This window comes from Sorex fumeus, unplaced genomic scaffold (assembly GCF_029834395.1).
Source record: "Sorex fumeus unplaced genomic scaffold, SorFum_2.1 ptg000061l, whole genome shotgun sequence".
Lineage (NCBI taxonomy): Eukaryota > Metazoa > Chordata > Mammalia > Eulipotyphla > Soricidae > Sorex > Sorex fumeus.
Window position 1 is genome coordinate 32,253,987 of NW_026606118.1, and position 16,850 is coordinate 32,270,836.

The 16,850-nt window shown below is 33.3% G+C and overlaps 1 protein-coding gene across 1 annotated transcript in view; it reads right to left on the reverse strand.

Moving 5' to 3' along the window:
• EYA4 (EYA transcriptional coactivator and phosphatase 4) overlaps nt 1-16,850 on the reverse strand; it is a 297,621-nt gene that overhangs the window by 155,045 nt on the left and 125,726 nt on the right. Inside the window, exon 3 of the mRNA XM_056126298.1 lies at nt 6,124-6,173. Within this exon, the coding sequence (XP_055982273.1) occupies nt 6,124-6,173 (50 nt within the window). The remainder of the gene's footprint in view (nt 1-6,123; nt 6,174-16,850) is intronic.

The following is a 16,850-nucleotide window of genomic DNA, read 5'->3' on the forward strand; positions in this document are numbered from 1 at the left end:
TCTATGATGAATCAAAGAACATGCAAATCTACAGAAATAATTTTACCATAAATATTGAAAAAATCAACATTAAATGATATTTTAGCATAAGACAATGTATCTTGTACAATAATTACTTTTAAAGCACAAGGAAAAATATTTACATTTCCTTATGCACCCATTTTATGGATAACAGTTTTAGGAACAAAGACCAACAATATAATATTCTAGACATGGTTAACAGCACATAGAGGGGGGGAAGTATTTAATAAATTTCAACTTTTCTATAAGCCTATTATATTCCTTTCCATAAGATATCAAGTTCACAGTTTTATGAAACGAGGAAAATTATGTTCCTAATGTCTGGCTTTTAGTATATACACATTTGTGTTATTTCTAAGGAGATATTCTTCTCTTACTTATATTCCCTGGATTTGTAAATTCCCCTTTCCACAACCTACCAGTCACATCTGCAGTTCAACTATTTCTTTCCGAAAGAGGAATTAAGTCCAAGCAAGACAAAGAATTTGCTGATACACATATGTCACTCCAAGAATTTCCCTGACAAAGTATCCACGCCCAATTTAATTATTTCCCTACTGTAAAAAGACTTTCCATCTGCACTTATTCTAACCTTTTCAAATCCAAAACCAACACATTATAAAGCCACCTAAATAAATGAATAATATTAACTTTATGTTCCAAGTGAGGCAGCTTTTTATAAGGCAGTGGGTCTCCAGATCACATGCATTTTGTGCTGATACAGTATTTCATTTTGAGCTCAGATCTTTATGCTGTGTTTGTTTAGTGTAGATTTACCTAGTCAAAGGCTTCCTGAATCCCTTTCTATAATATTTAATATATGTGTATACATATGTATCTTCTGGGAGAGCCCGGCAAGCTACCGAGAGTATTCCACCCACGCGGCAGAGCCTGGCAAGCTCCCCGTGGTATATTCAATATGCCAAAAAACAGTAACAACAAGTCTCACAACAGAGACGTTACTGGTGCCTGCTCGAGCAAACGATGAACAACCAGAGGACAGTGCTATGGTGCTACATATGTATCTATAATATGTTATATAAACTAGTATTACATTAAAATAAAATAATATTCTTATGGTCACATAGACTTGGATGTTCCAGACTAAGAAAAAAAAAAGAAGAATCTTATTCTAGGTTCAAATCACTTAACTCTAAACTGTTCAGTCTCCAATTTGGTATTGATTGTTAACATTGAATTGGTTTGATGGTGTTTTTTTTTTAACCTGTTTAAAATTTACTTAAGTTCATTGCTTGACCAAGACCTTGAGTAATATCAAGGTAAAGAAATCTATTACAAATATAAATAATAAATATACCTATATTGTCACATTTTATTTACCAAACCTCTATACAAGTTGCTTGCAAAAGCTGAATACTTAAATACCAAGCTCCTGGAAGATAACTCACAGAGGTTAACAATATAATCGGAAAATGATAAATGGTTTCCAGAGGAAATTACCACAAGTACTAAACTATATTACTGTCACCTCCTCACTCTGGAATTACTCTGCTTTACAAGAAAAATGTCAGTTCATCCATTTCCTAACATACCAATAAGCTAAAACTATTTGTGTCTACTTGATAACTAATAATAGGGGCAAATATCAAATGCCAAAAATCTTATGTCTTACTATATACACTTCATGCCCCCAAAAAACATTATGTAGAATTTTATTTTTAGAATTATTGTACTTTAAATGGGCTGGAGCAATAGCACAGCGGTAGGGCATTCGCCTTGCATGCAGCCAACATGGCCGACCCGAGTTCGATTCCTCCGCTCCTCTTGGAGAGCCCGGCAAGCTACCGAGAGTATCTCGCCTGCACGGCAGAGCCTGGCAAGCTACCCGTGATGTATTCGATATGCCAAACACAGTAACAACAAAGTCTCCAGTGGAGATGTTACTGGGCCCGCTCAAGCAAATCGATGAACAATGGGAGGACAATGACAGTGACAGTGATCCTTTAAATAACATTTGTTATAGTTAAAAATCTCACAGGCTGAAGTTATAGTATAGCAGGTAGGTTGTTTGCCTTGCACACAGTCAATCAGGGTTTTATTCCTGACATCTCCTATGGTTCCCTAAGCCCCACCAGGAGTAGTTCTTGAGTGCAGAGCAAGAGCAAGAGTCAGGACTAACCGCTAAGCATTGCTGGGTGGTGCAAAACCAAAACCAAGGAAAAAAACCAAATCAAAAATAAAACAAAAACTTATATTGGACAGGACAGGAGAGAGAGAGAGAGAGAGAGAGAGAGTATAAGACACTTTCCCTACATGCAGCTTATCCCTGGTTCAATGCTTTAGCGCAGCAAATGATCTCCTGAGTATCTCAGGGGAATTCCTGAGGACAGAGTCAATAGTAGACTCTGAACACCCCTGGATGTTGCCTCACCCCCCCAAAAAATATTATATCATAATTTTAATATATGAGAAATAAGTACACTTCCCCCAAAGAAAATATTATTTTATACTTTTAATATATGAGAAATAATTCTAGTAACATGCTACATAAAATAGTCAAACTGTAAAACGGATTGTACTTAATATATACTTGTTTTCAAAAAGGAAAATAGAATTCAGTGTCATTTTACCTAGATCTATGTAGTTTAATAATGTCAAGAAAATTATCACATACATCATATACTAGAGCAAATAGAATAAACTAAGAGCCATCTTACTATTTTTCATATTTTATAATTACTGAATAATATGGTTACAATATTGGTAAAGAGCATCTGCCCATCAAATACAAATTTCTTGATGCAAGATACACTTACACCATTAAATCACATAAAGGATATGTGTACATCTGTTTATTTTTGTTGTGGCATCTAAAATACTTTTATTTATCCACTTAAAATTTAGTCTTAAATTTGAAATGGAAATAATACAAATAGAGGCTTAAAAATCTGTTGGGAATCTAATCTAACTATAAACACAACATTGTGGTCTAATCACTTAATTATTTCTCAAGATTCTGAGAAATAAAAACAAAAATATACCAAATGAATTTTTATTTTCTAATTGAGAAGGAAAAATGTTGTATTCTATATTTGGTAAAAACAAATTTTTTCCTTTTGTTTTTAGTTCAGGGTTTTTTATTATTGCTCTCTGTTTACTTTTGGTTTTTGGTCCACACCCAGCAGTGTTCAGGGATTATACCTGGCTCTGCACTAAGAAATAACTCCTAGTGGTGCTCAGGGGACCACATGGGAAACCAGGGATCAAACCTGGGTCTGCCACATAGAAGGGAAGTGCCTTACCTCCTGTACTATCTCTCCAGCCCCAGGGAAACACAAATTTCAAGTCACTTCACTTTTGACAAAAATATAAAATGCAAATATATTATAAAAAGAAAGCAGAGAAAAAATTAAGGTGAACTTAAAAAATACTAAAGAAAATATGATTAATGTATTTCCTTAAATATGTTCTTTTTTGTTTTTTATTTTTTGCTGGCCTCACTTAGTATCCTTTCTATTAATCTCATATTTAATGACCGCATTGACTAGGACACTGAAATTTTCACATAGATAAGTTCATAAATTCAACATTTAAAATCTCAATTGTATCTGGAATATAACATATTTCAGTTTTAAAAATTATATCTTAAAATTATATATATTTTTAAAGATAACATGTGCATAATGGTACATGGGGAAAAAGCAAGAAGTCAAAGAACAAAGTCATACACTACTACAAGCAGTTATGATTGATGTTGCCTTCTAGGTTTTGTTTATGTAATTACACAACCACGCAATTCATTATGTCATTAAGATTGTATGGTTTTATGACCTAGCAATACTACTTCTGAGAATACATCCCAAGAGTGCAAAAAAGCACAGTAGAAATGATATTTGCACCTATATATTCATTGCAGCATTGTTCATAATGGCCAGAATCTGGAAACAACCCAAATGCCCAAGAACAGATAACTGGTTAAAGAAACTTTGGTCTACATACTGGAGTATTATGCAGCCGTTAGGAAAGTTGAAATCATAAAATTTGCTTATAAGTTGATGGTCATGGAGAGTATCATGCTAATTGAAATGAGTCAGAAAGAGAGGGACAGACATAGAATGACTACAGTCATTTGTGAAATATAAAATAAGATAATATGACACTGACACCCCACAACAGTAGAGACAGGGTTGGCAGTCTGCCTCATGTGCTGGGGAGAAGGTAGCTGGAGTAGAGAAGGGATCATTAAGTCAATGATGGCTGGAGGAATCATTCGGGATGAGATAGGTATGCTGGAAATAGATAAAAGACCAAACGTGATAGCCTCTCAATATCTGTATTGCAAACCATAATGCCAAAAAGTAGAGCGTATTGGGAGAATTGTCTGCTAGAGGCAGGGGGAGGGTAGGGGATAGGGGGGATACTGGGTACATTGGTGGTGGAAAACGTGCACTGGTGGAGGAATGGGTGTTTGATCATTGTATGACTGAAATTCAAACATGAAAGCTCTGTAACTGTATCTCACAGTGATTCTATAAGAAAAAAAAATTTTAAAAAGCAAAAGCTGGGGCTGGAGCAATAGCACAATGGGGAGGGCATTTGCCTTCCATGCGACTGACTGGGGTTCGAATCCCAGCATCCCATATGGTCCCCAAGCATTGCCAGGAGTAACTCCTGAGTGCGTGAGCCAGGAGTAACCCCTGTGTATCACTGGGTGTGACCCAAAAAGCAAAAAAAAAAAAAAAAAGCAAAAGTTAAAATGGGGATCCAAAAATTTAGTGTTAGTTTAATGTGTTATCCAAAAATATACACTAATGCATAAGTTCCATGATGAAGAAAAAATATAACAAACTTAAATGAACATAAATTCCATAAGATTTCCATCTTCAGGCCTTTGAGAATATGTAGACTTTTGAAACATCCGGATAACTTAAAGGTAATTAAAAAATAATAATTGCAATTAAATAGTCTTTAAATTATTATATTGGTATATGCATGTAGGATAACATTGGTTCATCCTTTCTCTTCCAGCCCTGTTGCAAGTTTGGGTTTATTGGGTTACATTATATCCATCACAGTGCTGCAGGGGCACTTCCATTTCCCTGTTTCTACCTTCTCTTTTGTGCTCTGCTTCCCCTATCTGTTAGTCACCTACACCCCCAAATCAGAACCTGTGATTTATAAGGTCAGATCCTTCTAAGGACCCTGGATTTTGTGTTTGGAAGTAAAATATTGTTTCCCTTATGTCTTTTGCAGAGTGTACTTTAGAGCACTGTCTTTTTTGTATAGAACAGGAACACAGTTAATGCTATGCTTCATAACTTGGGAGTTAATGGACTTCAAATAATATTTGAAAATAATAATTACTCCTGGGCATCTGTCATATTTACTCAATTTAAGCATCAGTTGTCCTTAGTTCCTAGCACCGCCTAAGCAGGGTCCCAACATAGAATGTACTCAGGGCAAGCTATAAGTTAATCTGGCATTGTAACGGGACAGGTCAAGTGCCTTTATAATAAGTTAAGAGCATGGTCATGGACAAATGGGAATGTTGTCATGATCCAAAAAGAAGTAAGTGAACCTACTCGGGTTAGGAAAGGCTAATCTGCCTTAAGGACTGTAATCTGAGATCTATAGTGAGATGTCCCCAGGAAAACCACCCTATAAACTTAATATATCTCTTAGTGTGTCCACACAAAATAACTAGAAAGATTATTAAGAAGTAAATTTAAGATGATTATTTAAATGTATATGGACTAAGGAAAGGAGAAATATGCCCCTAGATGAAAATCTGCCCTTGAGAGTATCTCCTAGCAGGATGAGATTGTTGTCTTAGAAGGTTTCACATATGGATTGTGCTACCTCACCTATGCGTAATTGCTACCCTGCTGGTTATTGTTCTCTAACTAGGCTGTGGGAATGGGCTGGGGGATGAGGAATATGGACAGTAAGTGAGACTGGAAGGAGGCAGAGGAAGACTAGATTGGAATAAACTGCAACTGATCACCAACTAAAACAAAAAAATTGTATGGTTAAGCATCACGTTTCTTTATGGAACTTAATACCTTACGATTTTCCAAAATTACCAATCTTTCCATAGTATAATCTTTTCATAGTGTAATCTTGGCGACCATTTTAGCATACCTGGAATTCTGAGATTCTGAAACATCTGATTCTGTGCACGTTTTCTTTACCTGTAAGAAAAGCGTACTAGTTATCATCTCATATGAAAATTCTACTTGTCATTCAACTTCACAACACACGTGAAACTTAAAGAGGACATAGCTCTGTTTACCAAGATCTCTACAAAATACTCCCCAAATTTTATGGCATAATCATGTACTACCAAATAATGTATTTCATTATTATCCCTTGGACAGCTGCCAACAAACTTCCCTCAACTCTGTTAGTATGTAAAACGTTCAGTAAAAATAGCTTAGGACTAGCTTAACTAGGAACAAAGAAACCAAAGAACCAGGTTTCCCACTTAGAAGCTAGAAGGCCATACTGTTCTCAATTCACTATGAAATGTTTTTCCAATTGATACTGCTCTGTCTCCTACTAAAGCGCAGAATAATAAACACCAGATTATGGGCAAAGCCCAGTGTTAGCTAAAACATTCATAATATTAATTTTTATTTTCTCAATCCAGTGGCTGTATGTTTTATATATTTCTCAGTATATCACTTAAGTTTTAATATTACTCATAGACTTCTCACATGTATTTGAAGTATATTTTGCAGGCAATATTTCAAGTTCATGGTTTTTAAACCATAAAAAGTAAAGAATAAATATTAACTTGAAATTTTAAGATACATAATTTAAAAGTACATGATATTATTCTCAAAAAAAGGTAAAGTACAAATGCACCACTTTTCACACTTTAATTTTAAGCATATATAGGTATGTTTGATAAATTTTGTCTTAAGGGATCCAAAAATTGACTCAAATTTAAAATATATTTTAACATGAAACATAAAAAATATATATTGGCCAGTCTACTGTCATACACTAGCTGCTCTTATTGCTTTCATCCATCTATTCAACATACAGAATTCAAAGCATTTTGACTTGTAATAAATAACTTAGGTGTGGAAAGTAAGCATAACAAACATATACCACAATGTAAATTGTAACAGGAATGGTACCTCTTAAAAATAAATTCTGAATTGAGGCTGGAACACCCTACAATGGGTAGGTGTTTGCCTGGCATATTGCCAATCTAGGTTTGATCCCAGGCATTACATCTGGTTAGCCAGACCCTGCCAGTTGTAATCCCTGAATTCGAGCCAGGAGTAAGTCCTGAGTACGACTGAGTGTGGCCCCTTCCAAAAAAAGTCAAAAATAAATTCTGAATTTTTAATTCAAACACCATCTTTCCATCTCACAATGTAATGATTTATTTTACTAACAGAAGAATATTTTAAAAAATAAAATAAATTTTAAAAATTCTACACTTTAAAATATGTCTTGTACTTCCAATTCCACATATGTAAATATTTAATATTCGAGCAATCAATTGTTTTTTATTGTCTTCTCTGTTACATCCTATATGTGTATTTACACATTATGAATATGAAAACAGCATTGGTGCCCATCCTTATCCTTTTAGGTAACATCTCTACAAAACATATAACGCAGGACCATGAGGTGGAGGTGTTAAGAAATATTTTCAAGAGAATTCATTAAAAACAAAGAAGATAAAGGGAAATACTTTTTTTAAAATTTAAACATAAAGTTCATAAAGTTCACTACAAACCCCATGAAGTCCTATTTGCACTAAAAATCTAATAAAAGTAAAAATTTGAAGAGAAAAATATTAGAATAGAATCATTCCTTTCAATTTTATCTGCCCTGTGATATACCCCAAAGTGAATGTCAGTTTTTAAAAATTTGATAAATCAGTTTGGGGTATGATTGAAGAAGTATCATATCACTACAGGTAAATTAGACATACGCTTCCAGGTAAAAATAACAACCAAAAAAATAAATAAATAACAACCAAACAAGCTCCACTGACCAAAAAAAAACAATTTTGGGGATTAACAAGTCATCATTATCAAACTACTCACCAGAATGTTCAATGTTCAGATAATTCTTATTTTACTCTGTTTGTTTGTTTCTGGTCATACCAAACAGTTCTCTAGGGTTCTAGAACTGTGCTCCTAACTCTGTGCTCAAGAATCACCCCTGGCAGGCTCAGGGGAGTCTGGAGGTGCCAGGGATCAAATCCCGATTGGTCATATAAGAACTCTACACACTTTACTTCCACTCCGGATCTATTTTTATTTATTTTTAAAGTAATCATTGTAATGACAGAGAACATCTAGAACCCCTGACTCGTACAGAATACTTAATAAACAAGTCACAAAGGAATGAAATTTGTGCTCGCTTCGGCAGCACATATACTAAAATTGGAACGATACAGAGAAGTTGATATTCATTCAAATATTGTAAAATCCATGCTTTCTTCAAAGTAATTCAATATTTAGAATTCATTCATTTATTCATGGTAAAATAAGGTAAGGACAGTATTAAGGATACTATGATTATTATATGAGAGGCTTACAGTGTTGTGGGATTCAACTCCAATCAAGAGAGTATGAACTGACAATAAAGTAAGAGAACAGTCTTAACAGTCTCAAAAGTATATAGGTGTGAAACGCTAATTCAGGTACAAGTAAGTAATTGAAAACAATGAATGGAATTTAGTCTGCAAGATACTGTTTTATTTTTAAATATACTCTGAAGTAAATAAAGCATAAATTACAACTGAATGTATTACTCTTAAAAATAATATATTAAAAATAAAGATAAAGATAAAAATAAGTTATAGTCTAAGTGCAAATTATCTTGTAGATTATTATATACAAAATTCCTTGTAAAAATAGAATGAAATTACTATCAAGAACAATTATTAAATATTAGTTTTGGTTAGAGTACAAATGCAAATACTCTAAAATGTAAACTGACCAAATATAAAACATTTATACATATATCAAATTGTATCAAAGCCTGGGAACATATTAATAGTTTTAAAGGTAAATTGTGATTCAGTTGGATAGTCATGTAAATTATTACATGTTGATATAGAATGGGTATCTATCATTAGTTATCTTTAGGTTATGACAGTGAAAATAAGAAGCTTCTGGAAGTATCATTTATGTGATTTTTTTTGGTATATTAACTACTTAGAAGTTAGTCATACCTATATTTCAAATATTGCAATATAATTAAAAAAATTTTTTATAATTATCCCAGCTTTATTCTGGGAATGTAAAGTATTCTCTTACATAATATGTGTTGTCAACAGGATGGGCTGGAGCGATAGCACAATGGGTAGGGCGTCTGCCTTGCATGCAGCCAACATGACCGACCCGAGTTCGATTCCTTCGCCCCTCTCGGAGACCCGGCAAGCTACTGAGAATATCTCACCCGCATGGCAAAGCCTGGCAAGCTTCCCATGACGTATTCGATATGCCAAACACAGTAAAAACAAAGTCTCACAATGGGGACGTTATTGGGCCCGCTCGAAAAAATCAATGAACAACGGGAGGACAGTGACAGTGTCAATTGGATGGCCTTTTTCTTTTGCTTTTGCTTTTTGGATCACACCCGGCGATGCACAGGCTGATGCTCCTGGCTCATGCACTCAGGAATTACTCCTGGCGGTGCTTGGGGGACCATATGGGATGCTGGGAATCGAACCTGGGTCGGTCTCATGCAAAGCAAATGCCCTACCCTCTATGCTATCTCTACAGCTCCTGGATGGCCTTTTAAACAGTTTTCTCAAGTAATTAAACTGACTGATATCCAGAGATCAGTGGGCTTTTGTGAATTATTTTGTTCTCTAGTTAGAAATACTGAATAAATATGAATAAAAATAAGTACCTTGCGTTTGATTTCATAATACATATGGCAGTCAGGTAAGAAAATAAAAAATTAGGTATATGAATTCATTTTAAAACGAAGTATACTATTGTATATAAAATGCATAATAAGAGATTATTTATGAGAACAATCTCTACAATATAGGTTTTGTGTATTTACAAGATAAAATAATTTCTTAAATTATTCACTTTTTTATTATAAATATAATTAATGCACTCTAGAAATTAGCACAGGATGTACATTCTAATGTGCTGACCTATAATTATTTCTGCAGCGAACTAAATGTAATGCTTGTCATGAAGATCATCAGAGAAATTTACACTGCTAGCTACATACAAATCTAAACTTTCATACTTATAGAAGGAGTCTTCAGCAAAAAGGGCTCCATATCCCTTCACAAGTCCTATTTTATCTTTATATATGTTACAATTCAATTATTAATTTACAAAATTTTTGAAATTCATAACACAAAAAAAGAAACACAAGGCTTTCACATAGTTTTACAGAGAACATCTGTTTCATATCCTAATGCAAACTGAGATACTATTAAAATGCTATTTTGTCACATATATTAAAAAAGCTAATGCCTTGTAGGAAAGCTGTTAAAAAAATAAAAAACACAAGTAATAATACAAAGCCATTTATAATTGTCATTCTTCCCTGGATACAAAAATCGTCAGCCTTAAAATTTGCATATTCCCAAAATACTTTTTATTGACTCAGAAAAGTTTCTTTACTTCTTTACTTTCAGTACATATAAGTATATATGTATATATATATATATATATTCCTTTCAGACTTCATTATCATTCTTACCCAAATTCCTTCCTCTCCATACAAAGTATCAGTAGCCAAAATGTCATGCAACAGAGTATTTATTATAAAAATAGGTGAACCCTACTGTTTAACTGGAACTTTGCACCTTCAGAAATTCAAGGAAAAATTACCATGGCCATTCATTTTAACTGTAATAAATCAATAAAGCACAAAGGCACAAATAAATACTGCATTTTGACTGCAGCAATAGACAAATATACACATTAAAATATAATTCCAACATTATTTTTAAAAAATAACTAAAAACATGAGGTTAAGATTATTTTACCCCTGTAGTACTGTTTTCATGAGCAAGATTTTACTTTATTTCTAAGTTTTACTGCAGGGGCCTTCCAGAACCCAGATTTGGGGGAGGGGAATTATACCCAATCGCACACTGGGGAGGAATTATGTTCTAAATCTAAAATCTTATAGGCTATAACTCTCCATTAACTACAACTGTCACAATAATGCTCAAATTATTTGAGAGTTCATTCTGAGGTTGGATATATTTAAAAAGCAACTTAGTAACAATGACTTAGGGAAACAAAGCATAATTATTTGTTTATAGTATGTGTGCCTTAAATCAAATATCTAACTATATATTTTCAAATTCTAAAGAATATTTTATCCTTAACTGTCCCACAGTCTTTTGTCATCTGTAATAACTCCATGGATACCCTGTATGAAATATTCTGGAAAATGTCAAACTCTGCTAATGGTATGTTTTTTCATTATTACCCATCAGGGACCATATCAAAGGTAATACAGTACTTAAAATTCCACAAAGGAGCCATAAATGCTTTAAAATCTCATGTTACAGCTCATATGAATATCTCCCTCATCCCCAATTTGGGAAATGAGAATATATTTTTCAGTAATATACTCTCTAAAATTATGAGAGAGAAGTGTTAAAAGGATTTTTTTTTCTTTGTCACAAATGTGTACTACAAACACCTAGAGATATTTCCTCATTTAACCTGGCTTCCTTTGTACCTTTTGTTTACAAGTTTTTTATGGTCCTGATTGTCAGGAAACAGATGGCTGAATTATTTACATTGTAGTGTAGCAACAAAAAAAAGAAAAATTAAGTACTCCATTCTAAACAAAGAATTAGAATTGAATGAGCATAAAGTTAATTTGGTAGACTCTAGTGAAATTTAAATCACCAATTCTACTGCACATATTCTCAATGAACCAAAGAGAGAATTCCATCAGTATTAAATATCAGTCGTTAGTTTTAGATTGCCTTCTATTTCAAGTGAAGATTTATGTATTCACACACACAAAAAAATTGCTTTCAAAATAATCTTAAGAACTGAACCCAGTTCTTTTAATAGAGAAATCTTGCCAATGTTTTTGGCAATGTCATCTGAATCTTACTGGTCCCTCCACATTTTTTTTAAAAGATTTGGAATGTTTTGGGCACAAGGTTAAGAAAAACTTACCCATTTATCATGACCTGCCAAGCACAGCTGGCCCCTAAGACAAGGAAGCCCTTTGCCACTTAACAAATTCAGCTCATCTTAGTTACAAAACTTCAAAAGAATTTGACCATAGGCATAGATTAGCAATCATTTGCTTTAAGGCACAAATATCAATCACTGTGTAATACAAGCTAGTATACCTAGAAGCATTTGTCTATTAGGCATACTTAGGAACAAACCTTTTTCATTTGTGCAATAAGAAATACACACTCCAGTTTTTCATAATTGTGGAGTTTAGTAATAATTTAGAAAACTTTTTTGCTAAAATCTCTTTTAAGTTCAAATATATTTAAACATCTGTATATTTATTTAAAATTTTTAAATGATATACAAAACTTCTAATGTGTCAGCAGTATTACAATAATTCTTGAGGAACATTATGAAATTCTTAATTAAAAGTAACTGATAGGCTTTAACAAAATGTTAAAGGAAATTTTAAATTAACAATATTTACATATCTCTCTAATTTATATATGGTTTTAATATTTCTTATACAACATGCTAGATCTATAATATATAAAATAGCTTTGAAAACTTAAATTTGTGATATTTATTATAATAGTAACTTTTGAAGAGAAAATTAAGAAGTATTGGCCTCAATATCTTGATTTTTAAATGAAAATATATACTATAGAAACATAATTGTAGTATACTTCATTTCCGTCTATCTTAATGGTATTTTAGCAATACTTGAGTTTTTAAAATGTATTCTAGAGCAGTTTTTTTTATTAAATTCATTTTGCATAACCATCATTATAAAACAAGTTTATATTACACCTTTCCTTGGATTTCAGTCTGAAAATGAATATTTACATTGTCAAAGTTAACTAAAAAACATACTGGGTTTTTAGTGAATTACACACTAAAAACACAAATGCTGGTATTTATGTTTGAGTAGATTTTCTACTGAATTTAAGTTACATTTTGAATTTCCTCAAGCTAAGGGAATAAGACAAAACAATTCTTTGTAAGTATATGTCACACATACAAATACAAAGTAAGGATAAACAATCTAAACTTTATCTCAAGTAAGATCAGAGTAGTGAATTACATTATTTTAAAACCAGAAATAAATTCTTTAGTGAATGGAAATGAAATTTAATTATGCAATTTCACTTCCTGCCCTAAATATTCATCAAACATAAAGGATGAAGTGCCTTCTGCAGTCTCAATGAAAAATTAATTCACTGGGAAAACTCAAGGGTTAAAGAGTAAAGGAATTGTAGATTAGGTCTTTCTGTAGTGAAGGTCTCATTCTAGGTGAACCTAATTAATAATTGAGATACTTACGATTTTTTCCTCTTTGACCTCAATTAAAAAGGTTTTCTGAGACCAGGTTCTAAGGACAATTTACCCTGATTTCCTCAATACACACTTAGGAAATCATCTGGTTTTTGTAGATCTTCGCAGCCCTATTAGGTTCAAAATTGCTGTGCATCATTTTCCGTAACAAAGTGTGAGCCTGCACCTGATATGTACAAACACACAATCACCTTCCTTCTCTCTGCTATCTGCCATGAGCTCAAAAAGTCTTGTCATTTTGGAGAATTCAAATATCAACTTGAAAGTAACTTTGAGAAGAACGATCAAAGTGCAGATTGAAAAAAAAAAAACTATTGCCTTTTCTTCCTCCTTCATCCCTCTCCTTAAGAAGCTATGTAAATGCAGTCTCATTTGACTGCTGATACATGTTTTTGTTGACATTTTTGATATGCAATACTATAACAGTATAAGAAACTTCGGTTTAAAATGAAATACAAAAAGTTAAACTAGGTAGTGCAACTTTGTTATTCAATTACATGGGGTTTTAGAATATAGTAGCAGCAATAAGAAAAGAATCAGGAAACTGGATCGCGCTGACTGATGATGCTCAGTCGACCCTGGAAACCAAACTGGAAAACTTATTGGCTGTGATAATTCATCCTCCCTTTCTTCAAACCGGTTACCCAAACAACCTAACTCTGGCAATAAATCAGTTTTCACAGATAATTAGAGCTAGAGGATATTTTCTCCTCTAATATTGGCAGGGGGTCCTATAAGAAAAAAAAATAGTACTAACAAAACAAAGCTTTCCTCGTTAGTCTTGAATAAAAGAAATCATTAAAATAATGTAATTATTGTGACAATTTACCACACTCTGAACCTTGACGCAGTCTGAATTGAAGTTTTCTTGCAGATCACACTTTATTCAGATTCAACCACACAAAAACATATTAAAATAATCTAAAGTATCCCAAGAGATTCCACAACAAGGTTTTAAATCAAAGCAGATGCATAAATGTGCATCAAAAATAAAAGTAAGAATCAATTAAAAACCTGGGTTTTTAGAAAAAGTTAATATTAAATTTGATCTATTAGAGTTACCAAAATAAGAGCTCCACAAATAGAGGAAAAAAATTGTTCCCTTAAAAACAGGAAATATTTGTCATTGAGATGACTATATTTCACATCTAATTAATATCCACATTAAGCAAATCTATTCAAAACAAAATACTTATCCTGATAATAGTAAAAAAGTCTTTTACTTTACTAGCTGCTATTTTTTAAATCCTGCAGCATGTAACTAAACTGTTCAAAGTCAAACAGTCATCTAATGGAATATAATCCTCTGATTAACAACTATTGCAATATATTATATTTCATTTGTATTTCATTATAACATAGTTTAATAATAATAGATGGAATTTATAGAAAGGTTTCAACATGGAGAGGTTAGAGATTTTTCTCTATATTAACCAACTTCTTTAATTTACATAAAGACACATACACACACATATATATTATATATAGACATTTCTTCTCTCATCCTTGTGCTAAAGCTGAGAAAATTGCAAATAATTTATTTTGACTAATTTTTTTCTGATAGATCTATTTAAACCTATGACTTAGTACATTTCACAATAAGGATAACTCTTAAGTCCAAATCTAAATACAGCTTACCTCATTCAAAGTCCAAAAATCTGAAATTGGTTCCAGTTTTAGTTGAAAGTAGATTGTGTGTGTGTGTGTGTGTGTGTGTGTGTGTGTGTGTGTGTGTGTGTGTGTGTGAGAAGCTCAACAGCCAATAAATTCCACTCTCCACTGTCAGTAGAATGAAACGCTTCAAGCACAACAGAATGCGGAGAGGTTTATAGTCTCTCACCAACATCCAGGTAGACTTCCAAATACCTTGCTCCGGAGTGCACCTCCAGGCTCCAGAAGCAATGCAGTTATTTAGGTTAACTAGGAGGAGACCTGGAGAGTAAACACTCTTGGCTCAGACCAATGGCTTTCGACTTCCCACACCCTTCTGTTTACAGCAAGAGTGCCTGCTGTCAGAGGTCACCCCCATCAACAGCTCCTGTCTTTCAGTGGGATCTAACGTACAGCATTTACCCAGCCTCCTAAGCTGTCAGCCTGCTTTCCTGGTGACACATTCACAATTCATTGATAAAGTTTTTCAAAGAGTTAAAGCCCTGCATATTCAACATTCTAAAAGCAATTTTTAATTTCTTTAAAGCCAAAATTTTCTATTGAAGAAATACTTCCATGTCAGTTAATACTGATAAGAACTGGTACTCATTAAAGTCTCAGAGCTATATTTTACAATGTTTTGTCGTTGTTGGGGTTAATTTAGTTGAGAGGGGAAATCATGAAGATTTCACTTTCATTATTACACCTATTAAATATATTTTTCTCTAAGCACACATGTACTTCAACAAACTGGAAAAACAATGACATGAATCATTATTTGCTCTGCTTTTAATATATTTATATTTGAAGTAGAAAAGGGGATGAACACAACTAGAAATTCTCATACAGACATAATTTTTGGAAATAATTTCTAAAGAAAAGAAAAAGAAGCAAGAAAAACTAAACCCAAGTGATAAGGATAATACAAATAAGTCTATTCTCTGGTACTGGGGTTTCTTTTTTTTCCCCTAAAGGTTTATTAAAAAGAATTGTTTTCCTCAGGAAAAGAGAACACAACAGTATGTAATGTTCCCTACTCATGCCTTTAAAAAATGTGTCTCACAAATCTCAAAAGAGAGACTAAGTTCATTTCATAAATTCCTCACTCAATAGTTCAATTTAGCATTTACAGGCCATGTGGGAATTACAGCTTCCAATTTGTCTACACAAATGGATATGATTCCTTCTTCCATTATGCTTCCTCTTTACAGTGGAAAACTCTTGATATAGAGGGGCAAAGGGTTCAAAATAAAGACCGGCAGCCCCAGAGTAAATATCACCATCTGAGTAATTTGTAGGACAGAGGTTTCTGGAAGTCACTTTTATTTCCACAGGAGGAACTCAGTGGAAAACCATCACACAGCTCAGCCTTGAGTGCACCACAGAAACCCCAGTGCCCTTGGGAACAGAAGACGGCGCTCTCTCTCCTCAGAGTGGCCATGGCTGTGTTTGCTGCTGCTAAGAAACTGGAAAGTGTGAACATTCCACCTGCAGCACATGTTCCAGCCAGGTTTTGAAGACATCGCAATACTTCCTTGGCAGAGAGCTGCCTGGCCCTATTGTAGTCTATAAAATGTGTCCATGAATTATTTTCAAGTCCCCATTTTGACAGATTCAGTTCTTTGTTTCTAGCTTTGTTAGGATCACTAAAAAAAGTCATCATTACAGCCAAATCTCAAGTAGTTTCTTGAGTAAAGCAGTATAAACTGGAGTTTATAAGTTCAC